Below are 24142 nucleotides of genomic sequence, written 5' to 3' on the forward strand. Positions count from 1 at the left end.
GAAATGAAGATGGCTTTGTTTTCAGATTATGTTTTAGCTCTGATGAAAAATCTTCCAAATGACACAAATTATGGTGTTTTAATTGAACGAAAATACCTAAATGAAAATGGTATGAAGATATTCTAGTTAAAATATGTATAATTTAAATAGAGATCGGATGCAGTTCACAGTAAAATGTTGCTAGAATCTTTATCAAGACTCGCTTATCTATAATACAAAGTAGCTTGATGTCTGTCCCTCTGTCTGGCCCTTAAGATCTCGGTAACCACTTAACCAATCAAATTCTACTCTTCAGGGAATATACCAACTGGTCCTGTGGTGGTTTTAGACTATTTTCTTGGGGGGGGGGGGGGACACCTACAACCGCCCCCAAAAACAAAAAATCCCCCCCCCCCATTTTTTTTTAAATTTTGAATTTGACACTGGGGCAAATCCAATTTTTTTTCTCCTGAAAATTTTGAATTTGATACTGGGGCAGCTCTAATTTTTTTTAAATTACCTCTTGGGGCAAAGCCCCTACAGGCTAGGGGCGAAGCCGCTAGTAAGCTATAATAAATTAGATCCAGAAATGCATATAGAGTTCCTTGTAAAAGAAATTATATATATTCAAATATAAAATTAGGGATGGCAATCCGTCAAATTTTTGGACCGGATTCGGATTCTTGCAAGAATCCGTCCAAAAAATGGCGGATTCTGGATTCTAGCAATATTTTAAAAGGCTTTTAAAAAAATAAAGTGCTACATATGTCCTATATATTAATGTTCTTGGTGTTCTCTGTTATTCACTTCAGAGAATCCAACCAGATTTTATATATAATGATGATAATCTTTGCCTTCAAAAACGGGGAGTTGAAAGAAAAAAACTCAAGACACTAATTTTACCCTAACAATTAAGAATCCTAATCCGCTATTAAAAAACGGATTCGGATTCCAAAATTTACCAAAAATTGGGCGGATTTGGATACGGATTGCCAACCCTATATAAAACAAAATTGAAGTTAAAGCTTTTAATTTACTGACGAGCAATAATGTTTTAATAATTAAGAGAACAATAATTAAGAGAACTAACAAGTGGCGTTTTGATTTTGGGTTTAGAGGGGTTTAAACACACACCTTAAATTGGAAAGGCCTGCCTGAACCTTTTTTCATCCCATAATGGTAAATCGCTGTTTACGCCACCGGAATGAACACAGATTAAAATGATTTTTTTTTCTTCGCAGGTTTTTGTCTTGATATCGATAAACTTTCAAATTTAATTCCCGACGAGTTTGAAAACACAAAAGAATGGTTTTCCAAGGTAAATTTAACTTTCTCGTATTAATTCGAATCCGGTGCATTAGAACCGGTTTTCATCCATACGAAAAAACTATATATGTCTAGCATCGTATTATTTCCAGTTTTCTTACGAATATAAAAATGTACAATCATAAGATTAAAACCAGTTTTTTTAGACCGTGCCTTCGGCATATCGGGGGTAAAAAAAAACAGTTTTAATCTTATAATTGTACTGTACATTTTTTATCCGCAGAAAGCTGTTTATAATACGATGCGAGAAATAACTATTCTTGGGATTGAATTAGGATCATAAGGGATAAGACAACGAAAAATAAGTTTTTTTACAGATTAAATTTTGACAATATAATTTTCCCTTCCCACGATTACTTTTTTTGGTTTTAATTCTAGTTGGGTCTGATACAGGCCTAGCTATTCTAACAATCAACTTTTTTTTAAAAATCACGAAACCTTTGAAAGTAAGGTGGAACTATATTTTTTTATGTAACTAAGAGGGGTGGGTAAGAAGGGGAGGAAAAGGGAATGGGGATTGTGGGGAAAGGGGGGGGGGAATGTGGTGACTCGTGCCACGACATACCAGCAATTGATACCTTGATAAACGAGAATTTGAAAAAAATGACTAAGTCCCCCGCAGGGTTGGTTATAAGGGGAAAAATTTTTGAAAAAAATAACATGGTCTCAAATGATTCCAAATTGCCTAATTCGGCGAGAAATGCAATAAAAAAAATTTTTTTGGCGGCGGCGGAAAATGGCGGCGAACGGCGGGAGCGGCGGACCCGCCGCCGTTTTTTTTTGAAAGATACCACTAGTTGGGGTAATTAGTGACCCAGCCCAAAAGATTTCACCCAATTATCTCTAAAACTAAGGGAGTAGCACCCAAAATAAAATTGCTGGTATGTCGTGGCACGAGTCACCACATTTCCCCCCCCCCCCTTTTCCTTTAGAATTGTTTGTCAGAGCTTGATCTTTAAATCGTTTTTATGCCGCGCTGAATCGGGGCGATTCAGAGGTGAACCGTAGGCGCGCTGGTGGTAAGCCACAGCGCACCTGATTTTTAAAAGATTTTCGGCGCGGTGTTGTTAAATCGCTTGCGCACTCACTAAAATATCGATCCGCGCCAGTACAACTTTATTACTTAAGCAGTGCCAGTAAGGTATTTTATATAAAATACCGTGTCAGTATGGTATTTTATATAAAACATTAATATATAATTTATTTTAAAAATAACTATAAAAATGTTTTCACGATAGTTTTGCAATAAAATATTAAAGTAATTAAAAAAAATATCCATTTATTACATATGCAATGGGTCTTTCGTTGGGGCTCAGTGCATGATTCACCCCGATTTAAACCGGCAATGCCACTCGGTGAGTGCCATTGCCGCGCCGGGCCCGCGCCACTGCCCGATTCAAATCGCTCATGCAAATTCGATTTAAAGATTGATATTAATAATTTGATGGTGCGCCAAATGAATCGCCCCGGTTTAAATCACCTATAAACGATTTAAAGATCGAGCTCAGAATCACATTCCCTTTTCCCTGGGTCTGATCAAAATGCATTATAAGTACCAAAACTTTTTAAGCCTGCCTACGAATAAGATAACATAGTTTTAAAACGTTTAAGTACCAGTTTAATTTACAGTCCAATGTCCCCTACTTCTCTAAGGCTGATTTGAAATTTAATTTTGCTAAATTTGAATTTTAGGTAGTGCACCTCCTCAATAATTATGGTATGTCTATACTGTCTGTCTTTCTGAGTTACTTGAACGTGCTCTCGCACAATAACTATTAGTATTAACTGTGCCTTTTTACAAACGCCCGATTTGTTCCGTACGCACAAACATAGACACACAATATATTGTAGCTTTTGTTAAGTTGCGCTACTTATAGATATGATGGTCCCTGTATAAAAACTTTTGGCTATACTCCCTTTCGTGGCATCGCTCCTTAAGGGGCGTTTCTTTGTATTTTCACAATAGCTTTTCTCCTATTCCTAACCCTGCGGGGCAATCACCTAACCTAATATAACCTATCAAAAGCCATTTTGAAAATATGACTAATTGCCTCTTAAGGGGCGTTGTCACGAAAGGGACTATACCCAAACTTTTGATTAATTTTGAATAGGCTGTGGTTACCCTGAGACCTCTGCTAATAGAAGTACGCCAATTTTACAATTTAAACATTGATCATCTAAATGAATTTATAAAGGTAAATATATTTGGATAAGATTAATTTTTTTCTTTTTAAAGCGAAGCTTTTTTTATAATTAGGGCCGGTCCGTCCGTACGTCCGTAAAGGTTAGTTCTTTTTGTCAATTTTAACAGGTTAGAATTGTCCTTTCGATTTTAAACTTTGAAAGGTGATTTCTATAAAAGTCAGGTACGACATAGAAATCATAGCAACTCTATAATTGTTACCAGAAAGTCCGTACGTCCATTTAAAACAAGCAGGTTTTTTACTTTTTTGACAGTAAATTTTTGTATCTTAAACTTATTCTATTCATCTGATTTTTTTGAATACTGGTTCTGATTCCTATTACAACAAGGTACGATGTTATAAGCGAAGCATCTCAATAATCATAATCAAGTCCTAAAAGCGTCAGTATGTCCTTAAACAGTTTTGTGTATTTAATCTGTTTTGCAACAAATTTACAATTTTGTATAGACTTAATATTAAGATTATTCAGTTCTGACACTCTACAAGTGTTAATATTAGTTTGTCCTTCCATTTCAGAGCTTCGCTTTTATGGATGTTGTCATCCTTGTTTATAAAAGTTTTAACCCGCGACTATAGCGTAAAACGTAGCTCAACTATTTACTGCTCTGTATTTGTTTGGATTAAATCTTTGCTCAAACTGCGTCATAACTAAAGACGTTAAAATTTTTATCTACTACTGCTATGCCAGATGCGCGCGACATCAATATAAGAGTCAGGGATCTAAAGGGTTAAAAAATTTGCCGATAAATTAATGTACATTCCCAATGATGATGCACTAAACTAGACCTTCTGTAGCATAAGATTAGTGGTTGAAACGTTTGAAAACTCAACTTAATAATCCAACCAATTAAAGTTCACTGAAATCTCCAAAGTTGTTAAGCCAACGAATAAGAATATTATAAAACTTTGCGGACAAGTATAATAAATAGCCCATTGTCCCCCTCTCTATCTGCATAATAGTATTGGGAAATGCCTTGGTCCCGAAAACAGGGGCGTCCCATTACCATGAACATCCTAATTTATAAAGTAGTAAGCTTTTTTGTCTATAGCGATGGATCTCGATAACCGGTGAACCGATAAGGTTCTCCTATACAGTGAAGCTTCATATAGGTCCTGGGATGTTTTTAAGCTGTTTTATTTTTATAAAAAAAAGTTGTTGTATGGTTTTAAGCTATTTTATGCCCTTAATGATTATATTAAAATAGGGAGGATGGGAATGTGAAACATTTACGGAAGGGATGACACATTTTTTTGATGCCTTTCTTTTGAACAACTTTGGATCTTGTGCAATTCACGGTAAAATGTTCCTGGGATCGAGCACTTGAGCACTTGACCCAAAAATTTTGCTAATTTTTCATTTATTTTTTAACAATTTTTGGTATTGAAAAAAAATAATTGTTAACAAAATTTGATAAAATATTCCGAAATGTTTGTACACTTTTGTTTATATTTTATCTATTGTTGCATTTAATTTTTAAGTGCTTTTAAAGAAATTTTTAAAGTACACAATTTGCCGAAATATTATTTTAACAACAAGGATGACAACAACCATGAAAAATAAACTTTCAAATTAAGTAATTTTTGATGACCCTGAATTAAAGTGTATAATAATAAAAGATGTTCTATCTTATGTCCGTCCGTACGAAGCGTTTAGCTCTTTTCGTTAATTTCGGAATATTTTATTAATTATTCCGGTACAATTTAGAAAGCGTAGCATACTGGAAGGTCCATACGTCCATTTCTTTGACAACAAGTTTTGTATGACATAATTATCCTATTCATCTGATTTTTTATCAATGATTCCAAGGACAACAAGGTACGATAGTTTAAGCCAAGTTATAAGTCCTAAAAATATAAGTATGTCTTTAAACAGAATCCTGTATTTACGCAATTTTGCAAAGGGAAAAGTAGGTTGCGGGTAAAATCCGTAAAGGTTGTGTGTTTCAAGTTAAAAACAGTAGTAGATCGATAAAAATTTATGTTAACTTTTAAAAAAAAATTTGACTATAGTTCTTTTCAATAAGAAATACACATATTTAGTGTATATTATCGTCTATTACTATCCTTAATTATTAAAACACACACTTTTAGGGATTTTACCCGCAACCTTCTTTTCCCTTTGTTAAAACTTTTGAATTAATAAACTACTTGTCCAGTTCTGACGCTTTATGCCAATGTTCGTTTGTCCTACATTTTCAGAGCTTAACTTTTAGTACAGTTGTACTGAAACTCTCAAACAATTAGAATTGAGAAGGCTTGAATAAAGCGAAATATATTTTCTACTAAGAAGTGTGTTCTTATTGTGTAGTACCTACAGCTCTAGCCGCGCGTTTTTTGAGACTTCTATGGATGGTGTCATCCTTGTTTAATTAGGGTCTGCTGGATGTGCTTAATATTGAAGATGAAACAGATAATCTTATTTTCCTCCACATCTTGTTACCAAGTTTAGAAAGATTTTTAGGTAAACCAAAATTTAGCAGCACAGCTGCTCTTCAACAATCTGTACGACTGTCAAATGATCTTTGAGAAACTAGTGCTTTATGTTAACAATCATTAACAGTCAAGCTTTTAAACTTATGTCTAAAGGAGTAACTTCTCATACATAAATCACAGTGTTTTGTAAATTTGAACATCTTACATTTTTAAAAGCTAAGCTTTTCTATAATTAGGGTCAATCCGTACGTCCGTCCGTTACCGTTAGCTCTTTTCATTAATTTAAACAGGTTAGAATTGTCCTATCGGCTTTTAAACTTTGGATGCTATTTCCTGTAACAGTTTGGTACGACTTAGAAAGCGTCACAACTCTATAATTGCTACCAGAAAGTCCTTACGTAAACTTAAAACAAGCGGTTTTTTAAAATTTTTTGACAACAAATTTTTGTATGTAAATATTATCCTATTCATCTGATTCTCTGAATAATACTGATTCCTATTACAACAATGTACAATGTCATAAGCGAAGCATCTTTATAATCAAGTCTTAAGAATGTCAGTATGTCCTTAAACAGTATCATGTATTTTAATCAGTTTTGCAACAAATTTATTTACAATTTTGTACATATAAAATTATCCATTAATACTCAGTTTATTCAGTTCTGACACTCTACAAGTGTCAATGTTCGTTTGTCCTTCCATTTCAGAGCTTTGCTTTTATGGATGTTGTAATCCTTGTTAATTATAGCTTCCTTATTAGGGTAATCAACACCTCCCTAAAATACGAAATTTGGTAGGACTACATTATTCTGTTTTCACCCCATACAAGGTATCAAATCCCTCTGTTGAATTCCTTTTCACGCCACTAATTAAAATCAACACAAATTTTTTTTTTTGCCACGTGACTTATTATGAGATAATTTTTCTTTTGGCTGTTTTCTCTAGAAACTCAAACATCCCGTTTTAAGAATCATTTATCTAACTACTCTTTAAACGCACTTTAGAAGAAAAATTATGTTTTTGAACTATTTTTTTGAAATTGAGTTATAAAATGTATGAAAATAAATAATTAAGGAGATGTTGTATACACTATTCGAAAACAAGAACACGAGACGTTTGGTAAGACCAACTTCTTAAAAAGTTTCATAAATATATTCTTTTTCTACAAGGATGGCAATATCCAAAAAAGCGATGCCCAATAGTTCAAAATAAGCTACCTGCTTCAGAAATTTTATAATCAACACATATTGATAATGGGAGACCTTAAAAAACAATTTTATTTTAAAAATAGATCCTTTTGCTTCTATATTGTAAACTAGCGGCTACACCCTTAGAGGCCTAAGATACCTATATATGTTGCTTTCAAGTCTCTACGATACCTTGCTGTTTTGCGTTCAAGTCTCTATAGGTAAAAAATAAATTTCGATTTTTTTGTGATTTCTCTAGGGAGAGTGGTGGTACCCTCCCCTAAAAAAGTTATAAACCTTCCCGGGACCTATGAGAAGCTACCTTGTTTAGGAGAACCCGATCGTCTCAGCGGATAGCGAGATTCTTTGTTACAAACAAACAAACAGACAGACAGACATTGTTCCACTTTAAATTAGAGATAAGAAAATAGTTTGCAGACTAATTTCCTAAACTTAAATTCTTACATATTGAATAAGTATTAAAGACAGTAATAGTCCCCTTCGTGGCAACGCCCCTTAAGGGGCGATTCTTCGTATTTTAAAAATGGCTTTTGATAGGTTATTTTAGATTAGGTTAGGTTATATTGGGTTAGGTGATTGCCCCACAGGGTTAGGCAATTGGCCCCGCAGGGTTAGAGTCCCCCACAAGGGCTAGAAATAAGAGAAAAGCTACTGTGAAAAAAAAAACGAAGAATCGTCCTTTTAGGAGCGTTGCCACGAAAGGGACTATACTCTTAAGTACAAAAATTAAAAAGTTCAATCAAAAGCTTTGTATAAGTCTTAAATACACTAATTGTCAAGTTTGCTCTAGATAACAAGGATACAATCATTCCATCGTTAATGAAGGATCTAATTGTAATGCCAGGTAAATGTGTAATGATATAATTATCTGATTTTTGCAACAATGATTTCTAGGAAAACAAGGTACAATATTTTATGCGAAGCTTTACTTTAATCAAGTCTTAAAAATGCAAGTATGTCTTTAAACAGAATTCTGTATTTAAGCAATTTTGCTCATGTGTTTGTTTTTTTAACGTTTGATTTTAGAGCTTTGCCTTTATGGATGTTGTCACCCTTGTTTTTTAAAATCATTAGTTAGAAGCAAAGCTGCTCTGTAAATGGATGTCTTCGTCTGTCAGATCTTCTGAACGCCCATCCCTCTCCTTCAAGCTTTCTTTTCTCTTTTTAAAAGCGAAGCTTTTCTATAATTAGGGTCGGTCCGTCCGTACGTCCGTCTGTCCGTAACGGATAGCTTTTTTCGCTAATTTAGGCATGTTAGAATTGTCCTATTAATTTCAAACTTTGCATGGTTTTTCCTGTAGTAGTTAGGTACGATTTAGAAAGCGTAGCAAATCTATAATCATTACCAGAATGTCCGTACGTCCATTTAAACTTGTTGATTTTTTTACTTTCTTAACAACAAATTTTTATGTGATCTAATTATCCGATTGATCTGATTTTTGGTATATTGATTCCTGGGCAGCAAAGTATAATGTAATAAACGAAGCAACTCTATAATCAAGTCCTAAAAATGTAAGTATGTCCATAAACATTATCCTGTATCAAGCAGTTTTTTAACAAATTTACTCACAATTTTGCTTTGACTCTTATACATTTATATTCTGATTATTCAGTTCTGACACTATACAAGTGTTAATGTCCGTTTGTTCTACCGTTTTAGTGCTTCGCTTTTATGGATGTTGTTATCCTTGTTTCTACATTTATAATATGTATTTGTTAATATTATGATTTATATTTTTAGAACTTGTTGAATTATTTGGAATAAGTTTTGTCAGATTGCTACAAATTTTATTTGGTTCGCCTCTATCCCTAAACATTAGGTTTGTTTTTAAAAGCGAAGCTTTTCTATAATTAGGGTCGGTCCGTCCGTCCATACGTCCGTAACGGATAGCTTTTCCCGTTAATTTAGGCATGTTAGAATTGTCCTATCGATTTTAAATTTTGCATGGTAATTCCTGTAGAAGTTAGGTACGATTTAGAAAGCGTAGCAACTCTATAAACAATACCAGAATATCCGTACGTCCATTTTAAACATGTCGATTTTTTAATATTTTTGACAACAAATTTTTGTATGTTAAAATCATCCGATTCTTCTGATTTTTTTAAAACTGATTCCTATTACAACAAGGTACAATGTTATAAGCGAAGCTTCTCTATAAACAAGTCCCAAAAATCTAAGTATGTCCTTAAACAGTATCATCTATTTATGCAGTTTTGCAACAAATTTTCGTAAAATATTGTTTGTACTGATGCATTAATATTCTGCTAATTCAGTTCTGACAATCTACAAGTGTTAATGTTCGTTTGTCCTACCGTTTCAGAGCTTCGCTTTTATGGATGTTGTCATCCTTGTTTTTTTAACAGAGAATTTAAACATTAAGACTTTTATTATTAAAATACAAAAAATATTTACATAGACAGATGGACAAAGGGAGTTAAAAAAAGAACTTTATTTCATATAAGGACTGAATAAAATATTTCTCGGAAGTTTTTATTATGGACTTACCGACGTTTGTGTAAACAAGAGATTTATTGGGCAAGCGAATCGTTACAAGAAATGTCAGAAGTCTATTTTATATCAGAACATGCAATTCCATTGTTTATGAGTTTATTGATGAATGTACAAACAGTTTGAATTATAGTGAGTCTAAAAAAATAATCACTGTGAAAATCAATCGACACAACTTTCATTCCTTACAAAATGCAGAATTACACATAAGTGTTAAAAAGAAGATTGATTAATCATTCATTATCTTATCTCTATATCTCTGTTACCAGAGGCTACGCCCCTAGAGGCCTCTAGTGGCACTTTAAATGTTTCTTTGGAGGGTTCAAGTCTCTACGATACCTATCTATGTTGCGTTGAAGTTTCTGTGCTTTAAAAAATTTGATTTTTTTTGTGATTTCTCTTGGGAGGGTGGTGGTACCCTTCTCAAAAATAGTTATAAAACTTCCCGGGACCTATGAAAACCCTGTTAAAGAGAACCTGATCAGTTCAGCGGTTAGCGAGATCCTTCTGTACAAACAAACAGACAGACGAACACACATCCTGTTACTTTATTATAAGGACTAGCGGCTTTGCCCTAATAGGTGATCAAAAAAAATTAAGGTGAAATTCGTAAAAGGACCAGGGAAATCTTCAGCAAAACAAAGGACCAAGGAAATCTTCTGCAAAAAAAAGAAAAAAACGGGGAGATTTCTTGTTTTTTGGGGGGTTGGGGGTGTCTCGCCCCCTAATTAAATAGCCTAAAACCACCACAGGACCAGTAGGTATATACCCTGAAGAGTAGAATCCAATCGGTTCAGTGGTTACCGAGAGCTTAAGCTTCAGACGGACGGACAGACATCATTCTACTTTGTATTATAGATTAAATATATTATATCTCCTACTAATTTAGAAATCTGGTGTGGCATGGGTTTGTATTACCCGGAGATCTACCATTAACCCTAGCACCATTGCTTTTCATAATATTCAATACAATACATTTCAAATTAGTGGTAGGTAGTATTTATAAAAGCGAAGCTTTTTTATAATTAGGGTCTGTCCGTACGTCCGTTACAGTTAGCCTTTTTCGTTAATTTAAACAGGTTAGAATTGTCTTATCGATTTCAAACTTTGCATGGTGATTCCTGTAGTAATTAGGTACGGTATAGAAAGCGTAGCAACTCTATATTCATTACCAGAATGTCCGTACGTCTATTTTAAACATGTTGATTTTTTTTTACTTTTTGAACAACTAACTTTTATGTGAACTAATTATCCTATTGATCTGATTTTTGGTATACTGATTCCTGGGACAACAAAGTACAATATTATAAGCGAAGCAACTCTATAATCAAGTCCTATTTAGTTTTCCAACAAATTTACATACAAATTTGCTTCGACTCTTATTCATTTATATTCTGATTATTCAGTTCTTACACTATACAAGTGTTAATGTCCGTTTGTTCTACCGTTTCATTGCTTCGCTTTTATGGATGTTGTCATCCTTGTTATTTTATGAAGTAAGAGTTATTTGTAGCAAAGCTACTCTATAATTAAACTTGCATGTCCGTCTGTCATTCCGTGACGCTGTGGAGGAAAAGTGATTTTCTTGGCTGTTATTTAAGGTAGAAAGCTTGAATTTTTATTGAAGATTCCTATGACATATGCATCTAATCACTTCATTGTTTTGTCCGTCTGTCTGCTGGTCATGCTGTAAAAAGAAACAAACTGTAAGGTTTCGTGATTTTTTTCCATTTTTTTTAGAACTGAACACCTGCTCTAGACCTCACTATGTCCGTTTGTCTATTTCATATTTTTTTGTGCTACGCTATTTATGGACTTTGATATCCTTGTTTTTTCATATTTTTTATTTTGCCTCTTACTTTTCTACATCTTACTATTTTTGTCTTCTTCTTTCCCTATGTCTATTAATGTTCTGTTAATCCAATCAGCTTTTAATCGTTAATCCAACTTTTGTGATGAGATTTCGAGATCTAGTCCCCATGTGGCAACTTGAATTTCTCAGTTGAATACATTCACGCAACTTCCCCTGGTTGTGTAAGAAGGGGATTATTGAGTAAGTTTGGATACTTAATAGTCAAGTACATAATATCAGTACTACCCTTATCCCAAGCTCCTCTGCGGAGATCATTATTCATTACGGTGACATAATTTGGGACACCACCATACTCGGCGAGGGTGAGGTAATAATGAGTAGCTCTCATGAGATAGCGGGTCAAGTCATAATGGGCTTAAACGTGGAGCTTAATAGTCCTAGTGGCTATACAAAAGTGTCTCAGCCTACTCCATGACTACTTAGGTCCAAACCCTAAGAGACTATGGCTAATCAATCAATCAAAATTAATCCAATCAGCTTCGCTACTAGAAAAAAAGTAATCATCATTGTTTGCGAGGCCTTTGCTAGTCTTATTTGCAATCCTATTTTTAAGGACTGAGCCTAATTATAGGGATGCTTCTATTCTAACTAGTGATGGCAATCCGTCGAATTTTTGGGCCGGATTCGGATTCCGGATTCTTTAAAGCATCCGTCAAAAAAGTGGCGGATTCCGGATTCTTAATTTTGGCGGATTCCGGATTCTAGCAGTATTTTAAAAGGCTTTTTAAAAAAAATAAATGAAGCATGAAAAGCTGTGAAAAGAAAATAAATACTTATAAAAAACGCAACTTTGGATGCTAGCTACCATTATACCTGTAGTTAAGAAGAAACAATAAAATACTTTTTAGGTATATGTCTGCCACATTTTAAATAAGTTTTGTCTGAAAAAAACTGTTATTTGTATTTGTATTTGTAATTTTAGCCTACCAAGTAAGAATCCGGAATCCGCTATTAAAAAACGGATTCCGGATTCGGATTCCAAAATTTGCCCAAAAATTGGGCGGATTCCGGATCCCGGATCCGGATTGCCATCCCTAATTCTAACAGGCCTAGTTATTCTAACAATCAATTCTACAAAAAAAATCACGAAACCTTTGGAAGTAAGGTGGAGGGTATATCTTATTTTTTATGTAACTGAAGAGGGGTGGTTAAGTAGGGAAGGAAAAAGAATTAGGGGGTTGTACGGATATTTTCGTTTAGAATGGTTTGCCAGAATCACATTCCCTTTTCTCTGCTATTCTAAAAAAGAATTTGTTGAATTCTATGTTTTAATATGTTTCAGGAGAATAAAATTGTCCTGGTGAAACGAAGTACCTGCAATCTAGATAGGACTATAACCATTCAACAACAAATACAAAACATAACAGACATTACATTGATAGGAAAATGGATATATTATTACTTGGATGTTGCACCAGATTTTCATGTAGTCAATTAAAGTGACACTCTCAGCTGGCTATAACAACGATTTCCCCCATCCACCTTCTTTAACCTATCCCCTCCCTTCCTATTGGATTAATTAACTGACCAATCAATGAGGTCCATATTAGCAACCTAAATTGACAACTAATTTCCCCCCGTCAATTTATCCACTTATTCTATATCCTTTTTGAAAGGAATCATTGGAAATTCTAAAGAATCTAACATTTTGATGCCTGATCAGATTAGGTTATTGGAAAGGTAAAATAATTTCATTTATCTAATTATACAATGTAGAAATGTATATTGATTGAATCTAAAGCGTTTATGTCTAGAAATAATAGAATCTTTTGAATATGGTATTATTTTGTTATTTTATCACGACTGTAAGCTAGTAATTAAACAGGGATGTATATTCCGGGTGGGGAAAAAATAAAGAAAAATCTGTGGTTTGGGGGGGGGGGGGGTTATTGTAAAAATTAAGAGAACTGAAAACATTTTTTTCCATTTCTCTCGCCTCCTTGGTGAAAAAAACTAAAAGGATTTAATTGTTTGAGGGGGGATAATATGAATAAAATAAAGAGTTCTGACAATTTTTTTCCATTTTTACCCCTTTCTTGCTGGAAAAAACGGGAATAGTCCCTTTCGTGACATCGCACCCTAAGGGGCGATTTGTCGTATTTTTAAAATGGCTTTTTATAGGTTATTTTAGGTTAGATTAGGTTATATTGGGTTAGATGATTGCCCCACAGGGTTAGGTAATTGGCCCCGCAGGGTTAGAGCCCCCCGCAGGGGCTAGAAATAGGAGAAAACCTACTGTGAAAAATACAAAGAATCGCCCCTTAAGGTGCGATGTCACGAAAGGAACTATACCCGAAAAAACTAGTAGGGGAAATTTTTTTAAAAATTGCAGCAGGGGAAAAAAGAATCTTGTTTGAAATATACACCCCTGTAATTGAATGAAATAACCAATTTGAATTGTTATTTTTAGGTGCATAGAGCTTCAACAAAACAACACTAAGGTTAACTTAAAATAACTTAATTAAAATTCTTTTTAATTTTTTGGTCTTTGGATTAATCAATGTTTTATTAATATAGAGTGCTGATGTAATAATGCTTCATGTTGGACTAACTATACTGGAAAATGTGCTCAGAAACTTGTTTATACTTGTCAACAAATGTCCTGAAAGAATGGTAAGTTTTTTAGCTAATTTTTTTGGGGGACTTTCCCTCTAGGTGTCTATCGAGCATTGAACCCATACACAGCACTGAACCCTCCCCCTTATTTCTGAAATAAATAAAAAATAAGGAGTTACATTTTTTCCCTTTGCCTAACCCCTGCTGAGGACCAAAACACTGCGGGAATACCCAGTGCCCAGAGATGGATTTTTGAATGATGAATGCCGCGTTTTTTCAATTCGCGAAATTTAAACAGAGTATACAACTATTTATTTAATTATTTTGTTTTTGTTGGTACGGCCTTCATAGAAGAAAAACAAATTATTTTTAATCCATTTTTGCTGCATATTAATCAATGCATCTTTTTAGAGCTGTATTAGACATTATACAAATGGCTAAAATGATAATTTTATCGTTCAATCAATCAATCAATCAATGTCGAAAAAATGTCGTAAAAACGCGGCATTCATCTTTCAAAAACCCATCTCAGTATAATCTAACTTAACCCAGTCTAAAGTAATAAACAGACATACCAAAAACTTCCCCTCCACTCCCTCTCCCCCTTTATTTCAATTATTAAAAAAATGGATGGGTGGTTCTTTTCTGTTATCATCATACAGGGTTTGAAATCGTTAGGACCATTCTAACAAGCATGCCATTGCCATTAAGATATCCGTCACGCCAAACAACTTACTGACTCCATATGAAAATACCTTATTGTAAAATAGCATCGCTTTTATCTGAACACAATCTAAAATCAACTATTCTATGATGACGATAAATGAAAAGAAAAATGTTTTAATGATCTTAGAAACCAATGTTATGAAAAACCATTGCGCACCTTTCTTTCTTAATAAAAAAAATACAATTCAATTATCTTGGGTGATATTCCAAAGCAAAGCTTTTCTTTATGAAGTGTGTGCATCTGTTGTTATTATTAAGATTGTTTTTGAGATTAGGTAGAACCTAGAAAGCATACCTAGCAACTTTTTTATGTAAATTTCACAGGATCTGTCTTTCCCTCACTACTGGACCGATATGGTTCTTCTTTACAATGTATCTTCTTATAGGTCTGTGGAAGTTTTTTTTTGTTTTTGGTGGAGGGTACCACTACCCTTTAGCATGAATGATAACGTGCCTGCTTTCTGCCTGGGAGATATTGGGTTCTAGTCTTGAATACACCATGTCATAATAGAGACGTTAAAAATGTTACCTACTAGGGTTGGGCCGGATATCCGGCTAATTTCTAATGCCGGATATCCGGTTCCGTCCGGGTATCTGGCAAACGTTCGATATCCGGCTAATTACCGGATATCCGGCATAAAATCAGCCAGATATCCTGTATTTTCAGTATGCTGGATATTGAAAATAGCCGGATATTCGGCCTAAAGGTCTCACAATAAAAAAAGTTGTTGTCTGAAGAATATGCTAATTACACGATCACCTTTTGTTTTTATGAATGGTGTCATCCTTGTTATTATAATAAGACATGATTATTTATTATAACTTGCCAATCACAGGGAATAATTGGCGGGATCTCTGGGTATTAATTAGGAAATTTTCCAAATATGAAATCATTTCTCTTAATAAGTTCTTGTTGTATAAGTACTTTTTTATTTGAGTCATTTATCGTTTATTTAATTTTATATAATATAAAATAAATTTAATAAGACTCTTTTGTTATTAAAATCATGTATAATAAACGTCATGATAAAAAAATGTCATATCAATGTCTTTTTTTTGATCTTTTGACCTAACAAAAAGTATCAAAATATGTTGTTTTTTAAAACGTTTTTTGAAAAGTTTTTCCTTTTTCACCAATAAAAAATGTTTCTTTACTGTGTTTCTACCCTTCCATTTGCCATAAGTAGTACGGATGTATTGTATATGTATGTGTCTAACTAATAAATATATAAGTATAGATTTATAATCGACACAACTATGTGGAGACCATTTTCGTCTGCTAGCACATTTCTTTCTCTCCTAATGTACAGACTCGGCTGTGTTTACATATCCGACGCTATTACCTGATTTCAAACACCCAATACAAAATCAGAGTTAAATATAGCTTATGCCCCTCTTTTCTTTTATTTTAATGTCTAACTAAATTAGATTTTGTCTATTTTTGGCCAATTTCTGGAAACTTATCTATTTTATATGTTTAGAAAACAGCAGAACATGATGTCCTTTATACAACATTTAATGAAATGCTTAGGTACATTTTAATTAATGTTAACCTCATCCTAAAGGGATAGTTGCATAAAGTGCATTTCAGAGAAATGATTTCAAGCATAAGTTACCTACAAGTATACCATCAAACATATATAATATTGATTAACAATAAATAGCAATCAATTAGGCTCCACCGAAATAACAGAGAAAAATATGCAGTTCACTATAGATTCAAGTTTAAATGCACTTCGTGCAACTACCCCTTTTGAAGACATAAAATTTCCAGATTATTTAAGTAAGATTTTTCCATTTTTCTGAACCAAACTTTTAACATTTTAACTATCTTTACACTTTGATTTGAGAAAAGAACTAAATCTAAATTCTCACTGCTAGCTAATATAACGATACCCTCCACCCTTATGACTACATTCATCCCCTCCCATTACCATGGAGGAATGTATTGACCAATACCTGAGGTGAGGACTATATTAGCAATCTAATTTGATGGAAAAAATTCCCCTGTCAGTGTAACAATATCCACGTAAATTCTATATCCATTAGAATTATTTATATTGTTTAAGTTTGATGATAAATGAAGAAGTTGACAATGAGTTGATTCCTTTGCTTGGTGAATCATGTATTCATCTTTTCTATGATTTATTGGTTTGTTAATTTTTTGTAGCGCTGCTACTCTTTAATTAATAATTGTCGGTGGTAGTACTGTGGTATCCGCCTAGGTTAAATGGCAGACACCAGAGTTCAAATGACTACGGCAGTGCGAACAGACGTGGACACATATATTATAGAGAAGCTACGCTTCTCTAGCAATCACTAAATAATAAACAGAGTCTATTCAGTTGTTCCTTTATTCAGGGTCTAAGGTTTACTAAAGTTGTACAACATAATATAAATACATATGGATTAGGAATAAAGATAGTTAAAGGTAAATCATACAAGTAAAACATAGATAGTTGCAATGGTTAGGTAGATGGCTATCCCTGTCCCGGGGAGGCAGGATAGCCCATGGAACAGCACAATAGGTAGATAAGCATAGAGGGGTTGAGTGGTAGGTCTGGGTACTAAAAGGGAAGGTTTGATGATTACTGTGACAACAACAGTCTGTGTGGGGGTGATTCTATCAGGTGAGGGAAGGCTTAGATCCTTTATCCTCAGGGCTGAGGTGGTGCTGATAACTTGGTGGTTGAAGGGGAAGGTTCCGGTGCTTAAGAAGGGAGAGGGAGGGGTAACACCCCTCCCTCCACTTGCAGGACAACTGAGAGATGAAATCAATACCGTTATCTGACATATTTGCAGGTGGCTTTACAATTGTAGAATAACAGGATTTAGCTGGGTGCGTAGCATCACTATAATGTCTTGGTTTCTGCATGGCCCAGAGTTGCCGAATACCACAGTACGTCCGTTTGTCATACTGTACAATTCTCTTCCATATTGGTACTCAGAAAGTGGCCTGTATTTTTTATTGTTTTTATGTTTGCTGCGCTACTTATGTAGATAAATGTCCTTTCTTTAATAACTAGCGGCTTCGCCCCTAGCCTCTTGCGGCTTTGCCCCAAGAGTTATAATTACATCTTTCATTACCTGGAGATCTCCCACTCCACCACTATTGTAAATATTTTTTTTTAAAATTGATGTGTGGATTTTTTGTTTTTGAGGGGTTGGGGGTGTCCAACCCCCCAAGAAAATAGCCTAAAACCACCACAGGACCAGTAGGCTAAGGTATATTCCCTGAAGGGTAGAATCCGATTGGTTCAGTGGTTACAGGGATCTTAAGGGACAGACGGATAGACATCATTCTACTTTATATTATAAATAGATGATGGGCATTAAATAATCTACTATGAAATGAAAATCTGAGAAAAATTCAAACTTTTGTCTTAACAACATTTAAAATGCATACATACTTAATTTGTTAGAGATTCAAAAAATATTTTTATGGAATATCAACACAAAGGGGGTCATTTTTTCGCCTATTTTCCTAAGTTTTGTGTTACTGTTTAGTCAAATGCACTAATTAAGTCAAACTGTTCCTAATTATGACCAAATGTATATCTATATAAAATGGGCATAATTTAGATCATTTGACTTAATAAGCGCATTTGATTGAACGGTTACTTACAACTTTACGAAAAAAAAAGTGAAAAACATGACCCCTTTATTTAAAATAACATGTCTGATCAATATTTTAGATATTACCGCATGGGCCACGGTTGAGAGATCGAATAAGTCATGGAGAGGTTGAATTTTCAGATGAGAAGAGTTTACAAGCATCAGTTCAAATCATACTCTACCTTATTTACTTTGTCTTGGGGAAAACAAAATTATATCACACATTATCATTAGGAATGTTTTATCTGAGACAAAATTATTTTTCTCAAATTGTTTCTGCCAGTTAAAAAAAAAATTTTTACTAAAATATGTCAAATCAATCTTTGTCCAATGTTTTAGTTCCTTAAAATTTTCCTTTTGTACCTTGCATTTGTTATGCTAATGTTATTATATCATTCATTTATTAGCAATTATTAACAAAAGTATTAAACAATTAAAGCCTTGTGAGCTCCTCAAAAATTTCGATTCAGCGACTTGCGGGACAATGGGTGTGTTTCCATAATCCATACTAGTACATATGCCCCTAAGGCATCTAGGGGCTCTTTATTCGAAAAGCTAGAAAAATAGATTGAAACCATCCCAAGACATAGATCTGAAAATGATCTAAAACTATTACTGGAGCTATTTGAAGCTATAAAAGGAGAATTTAATTTGTTCAGTAGTTATTGAGATCTTAGGCATAGACAAAAAAAACCTTACTACTTTAAATAATAGGATGTGCAAATTGCACAAAAGTTTTTTCATCAGATAAAACATGTCTCCTTGCAATAGAGACCACTACTGAACAAAAAGAATCAACAAATGCAGAAAAAAATTATGATACAATTGGATTACAATATGTCAGTCTTTATCATCCAAATTCAATGCTGTTAAATCAAATTAAAACAAGCATTTATACAGTTCAAGGTTATATAAAAGGTATCTATTTTTTTATCATATAACCATGGTGATTAAGTCAAATAGTTATAAAAACGGGCGTCTATATGAGCAGGTTTTAAGCTATTTAGAGGATGATTAAGTCTTTTAGAATTATAATTTTACTTGAGTAAAAAGATTAAAAATTTAGCTAATTAAGATATTTCTCTTTCAAATAATTCTTACAGTTTTAGGGTTATTTTCAAAGAAAAAACGTCAAATAAAACTTGAAAAATGTATGAATTTACACATGAATATTTATTTAGCTATTTGTTGCACAAACCACGTAACAGAGAAAAGCAAGCAAGCTATGACAAGCATAGAGGACAAGTTGAGCGATCAAGTGACAAAATGTTCCTCAACTAAATTTAAAATTCTCGGTAGACCCAAGTCTGAAGCTGAACTTGTAAAGGTATTTTTTAAAAGCGAAGCTTTTCTATAATTAGGGTCGGTACGTCCGTCCATAACGGATAGCTTTTTTCGTTAATTTAGGCATGTTAGAATTGTCGTATCAATTTCAAATTTTGTATGGTGATCCCTGTAGTAGTTAGGTACAATTTAGAAAGCGTAGCAACTCTATAATCGTTACCAGAATGCTCGTACGTCCATTTTCAACATGTTGATTTTTTCACTTTTTTAACAACAAATTTTTATATGATCTAATTATCCGATTGATCTGATTTTTGGTATACTATTTCCTGGGACAACAAAGTACAATATTATAAGCGAAGCAACTCTATAATGAAGTCCTAAAAATGTAAGAATGTCCTTAATCATTATCCTGCATCAAGCAATTTCTCAACAAATTTACTTACAATTAATATAGACTCCTATACATTTATATTCTGATTATTTATTTGTATATGTGATATGTGATAATTTTGATAAGTCTAATCCATCCTAAAATGTTAATTTGACACCCCTTTTGAAATGAGAAGGGGTATTAATTATTAGAGGTATTAATCAATTAAATAACTGGGGGAGTCCACCTCCTGAATAATCAACATTTACTTGAAAGTGACATTCACATCACCCTAAAATTCAATGGGGGGGGGGGGGGGGGGGAGGGTGTACTATATCATATGCATTAGACCAGACATACATTAATACACATAAAAATAAAATCCAAATATATTTCTTAATTTTTATTAGTTGTTGACTCATATTTCCGAGGAAACTGGAAAATTAAGTGAAAATGCGCTGCACAATTTTCAAGCTAAGGATAAAGAATTCCAAGAAAAAACACTCAGGATCTTGTTATACTTATTCAAATAAAATAAGAAGAATGCAGAGGTGTACAGAATGGGGGTGTTGAGACTTCCCTAGTAAAATTGAGGGCGGTGGATACACCCCACTAGTTGTCCAACCCCATTAACAATGGTTTACACGTCCGTTGTACAGCCAGGGGGGAGGTGGGTGTCAAGGTAAAAAGTAATACACTCCTCTAAAGCTTTTGGTTTAAGGGTAGTGTCAACAGTCACTCTCCCCCTCCCCTGTCAAAACCCTTTGCACGTCACTGGAAAAATGTCAATTTATTTTTAAACAATTTATCCTTTGACGATTTTAGTCGTTGTAAATAATCGTTAATGAGACAAAATGTAAATTTTTATTTGAAATAATTTTGTATTGAGCAGTAATTAAATTGTGAATATTCTCAATTATTGTAAACAAAATTACTCACTTCTTTATAATAAAACTATTGAGGAAAAGGTTGGGCACAGCTTGTTTGTACCAACCATTTAACATTATATCAAAGTTTTTGAGCTAACGAATGAGAAAACGTGAATATGAAACAAATATAAATAATAGTCCAATGTCCCTTTTATAGCTGAATCTTAATGGCTTAATAGTGACGTGTTATTTGCTGATCGGATAGACATACGGCTGTAACTTGGATATATAAAGCTATGCTGCATAAAGTATAACATGAATTACTTGTAGATCTCGTCAAAGACAAACATTCACCCGTATGTTGGACCTCATACCAGAATTAATAGTGACTATGGAACAACTACTTACATTTGTATTGGATAGATTTTTATTAAGCATACAGAATCATCAAGATATCACAAATGGTAAATATTTTTCATTGCGTAGCTACTCTATAAGTAGAATATGAACGATCAATTGTCTGTTTGTCTATAAACTAATTTCGGCAAAATTACTGAATTCGACGTAGAAGAGAAGCTACTCCTTTATTCACGTTGTCTGTCCGTTCCTAACATTATTTGGAAAATGTTATTTTCTGAACTTGTGAATATACCCTGTATAACCAATGAGCATCCAGTATATAAATTATTTGGGTCCGTAGGTATTTTTTATAGGGTTGGGCCGGATATCCGGTTTGGCCGGTTATCCGGCCAGATATCCGGTCATTTTCAATATCTGGCCGGATACTGGATATTAAAACTATCCGGTTACAGTATATCCGGCTGATTTTTGACGCCGTATATCCGGTTATCCGGCCTAAAATCCGGTAATTTGCCGGATATCGAACGTTGGCCAGATATCCGGCCGGAACTGGGTATCCGGCATTAGAAATCAGCCGGATATCCGGTATCCGGCCAAAAAAGTATCCGGCCCAACCCTAATTTTTTATACATATTTCGATGATTTATCACGTATCTTTTTAAAAAACAACTAAAAATCTACTTTATATCTTACTATGTCCGTTTTTCCATCGCTTCGCTAGTTACGGGTAAAAGTGTCCCTGTTTCAACTTAGCAGAGCTACAAAACTTTATTAATTGCAAAGTTCAATAAACTTTGTTTTAGATAGAAACTAAGAAAATACAGATAGGACAATAATGGTGGATATATTATTTCTTGGATCTTACACCAGATTTTCATGCTTTCTAATAAAGTTAAATAGGCAACGGGCTAGGCTAACTACATCCTTCTTCTATCCCCTCCCCTCCTACTGGATGAACAAACTAACCAATAAATGAGGTCCACGTTAGCAAACTAATTTGATGACAATATAACCCCTGAGCTGGATCTTTAAATCATTTTAGTGGTGAGCCAGATCGGGGTGAGCCGAATTTCAGCCAATCACAGCGCGGCATTTCATAAAATGCTCTGCTCTCATTGGTGGAAAGTTGGCTCACCACTAAAATGATTTAAAGATCCAGCTCTGTTGTAATATCAACGTATATTCTACATCCATTACATTAAAAAAAGTGTTTTATTATTAGTGTCAAAGGTTTTCTATAACTCTTAAAGTTATGTCTATATGTCTTTAACTGAAGACCATTTGAGCAATTTAAACAAGGATGACAACATCCATAAAAGCGAAGCACTGAAACGGTAGGACAAACGGACATTTACACTTATATAGTGTCAGAACTGAATAATTAGAATATAAATGTATAAGAGTCGAAGCAAAATTGTGAGTACATTTGTTGAAAAACTGCTTGATACAGGATGATGTTTACGGACATACTTACATTTTAGGACTTGATTATAGAGTTGCTTCGCTTATAAGATTATACTTTGTTGTCCCAGGAATCAACATAACAAAAATCAGATCAATCGGATGATTAGATCACATAAAAATTTGTTGTTAAAAAAGTAAAAAAATCAACATGTTTTAAATGGAGGTACGGACATTCTTGTAATTATTATAGAGTTGCTACGCTTTCTAAATTGTACCTAACTACTACAGGAATCATCATACAAAGTTTGGAATCGATAGGACAATTCTAACATGTTTATATTATAAAGCTATCCGTTTGTGACGGAAGTACGGACCGACCCTAATTATAGAAAAGCTTCGCTTTTAAAAAGGGAGAGTAGAATCTAATGACTTTGTAGTCCAGGTTATCTTCACAGTTTCTTTCTTTATGAATATGTTTACTTTGGTCAAAAAATTAAGCTTATAGTTGCTACGCTTCTTGAGAATAGTATTTTACTTGTTTTAATGTTTAAATTTCTATTCAGATGAGAGAAAGAGACTAAAGCGAATACAAAAGGAATTTTGCTAATTTATGTATTTTCTTTTATTTTACAGTTAGATCCGTGAATAGATTAATGTAAATTAGGATATCTCATTTTGTACTTTTTATTGGCCAAGCTACTCTATGTGTGCTTGTGTCTGTCTTTTTATTGGTAATTTGCCAATGCGTTCTCTATTTATCTATCAGTGTTTCGGAGCCGGAGCCGGAAGCCGGGAGCAGCAACATATTTGGTGGAGTCGGAGCCGTATTTTTCGTTAAAAACGGCTCCAGCTCCAGATTAGCTTAAAATGATTTTTTAAAGTAATATTATAATTTGGCAACGGTCTATTTCCATATAATAAACTGAAAAACTATTGTTACTTAACAAATAGACACACATCCTTCTACTTTTATATAGCTTTAATCAAATAAAAGCAAAATATTTTATATTATTTATTTTATTTTATCAAATTCAATATAATGAAAAAATTGATATATTAATTTTAATGAAGGAGCCGGAGCCGCATCAAAATTATACGGCTCCGACACCCTGCTATCTAAAGTAGGTACCATAGTGTAGGAATAATCCGAACACATTGTTTGTGAGAAAGTGTACACAAGTACATGGGCATAAATTTTTCATCCAGTTTGCATTTCTTAGGATAAAGTTTTCGTCACTCGTCGTATTACTTGAATGGATCATAATATAAAAAAGTTTTTAAGTTTTTCAAGTCCATTTTTATCAAAAATTAAACTTTCAAAACCTTCAAAAGTGATAAATAAACTTAGAAAATTTTTTTTTTAGTTTTTCTTGATTATAGGTCGGAGCCGGAGCCGTTATTTTCAGAGGCCGCACCAAACGGC

The 24142-nt window shown here is 33.7% G+C and overlaps 1 protein-coding gene across 1 annotated transcript; it reads left to right on the forward strand.

Moving 5' to 3' along the window:
- On the forward strand, positions 1-23414 carry LOC145324712 (endoplasmic reticulum membrane-associated RNA degradation protein-like). Its single transcript, XM_080167309.1, has 20 exons — positions 1-109; positions 1221-1297; positions 3417-3500; positions 5883-5970; positions 7017-7061; positions 7941-7994; positions 8892-8970; positions 10549-10648; positions 12815-12912; positions 13147-13212; positions 13943-13973; positions 14050-14145; positions 16296-16345; positions 16884-16965; positions 18510-18657; positions 19195-19347; positions 19611-19756; positions 20497-20592; positions 21284-21419; positions 23283-23414. Exons 1-20 carry the CDS (start codon positions 4-6, stop codon positions 23324-23326), a joined length of 1779 nt encoding a protein of 592 aa, XP_080023435.1. The 5' UTR covers positions 1-3; the 3' UTR covers positions 23327-23414.
- The last annotated feature ends 728 nt before the right edge of the window (positions 23415-24142 follow it).

This window comes from Acartia tonsa, chromosome 7 (assembly GCF_053477335.1).
Source record: "Acartia tonsa isolate MP-2025a chromosome 7, ASM5347733v1, whole genome shotgun sequence".
NCBI classification, from domain to species: Eukaryota; Metazoa; Arthropoda; class Copepoda; order Calanoida; family Acartiidae; genus Acartia; species Acartia tonsa.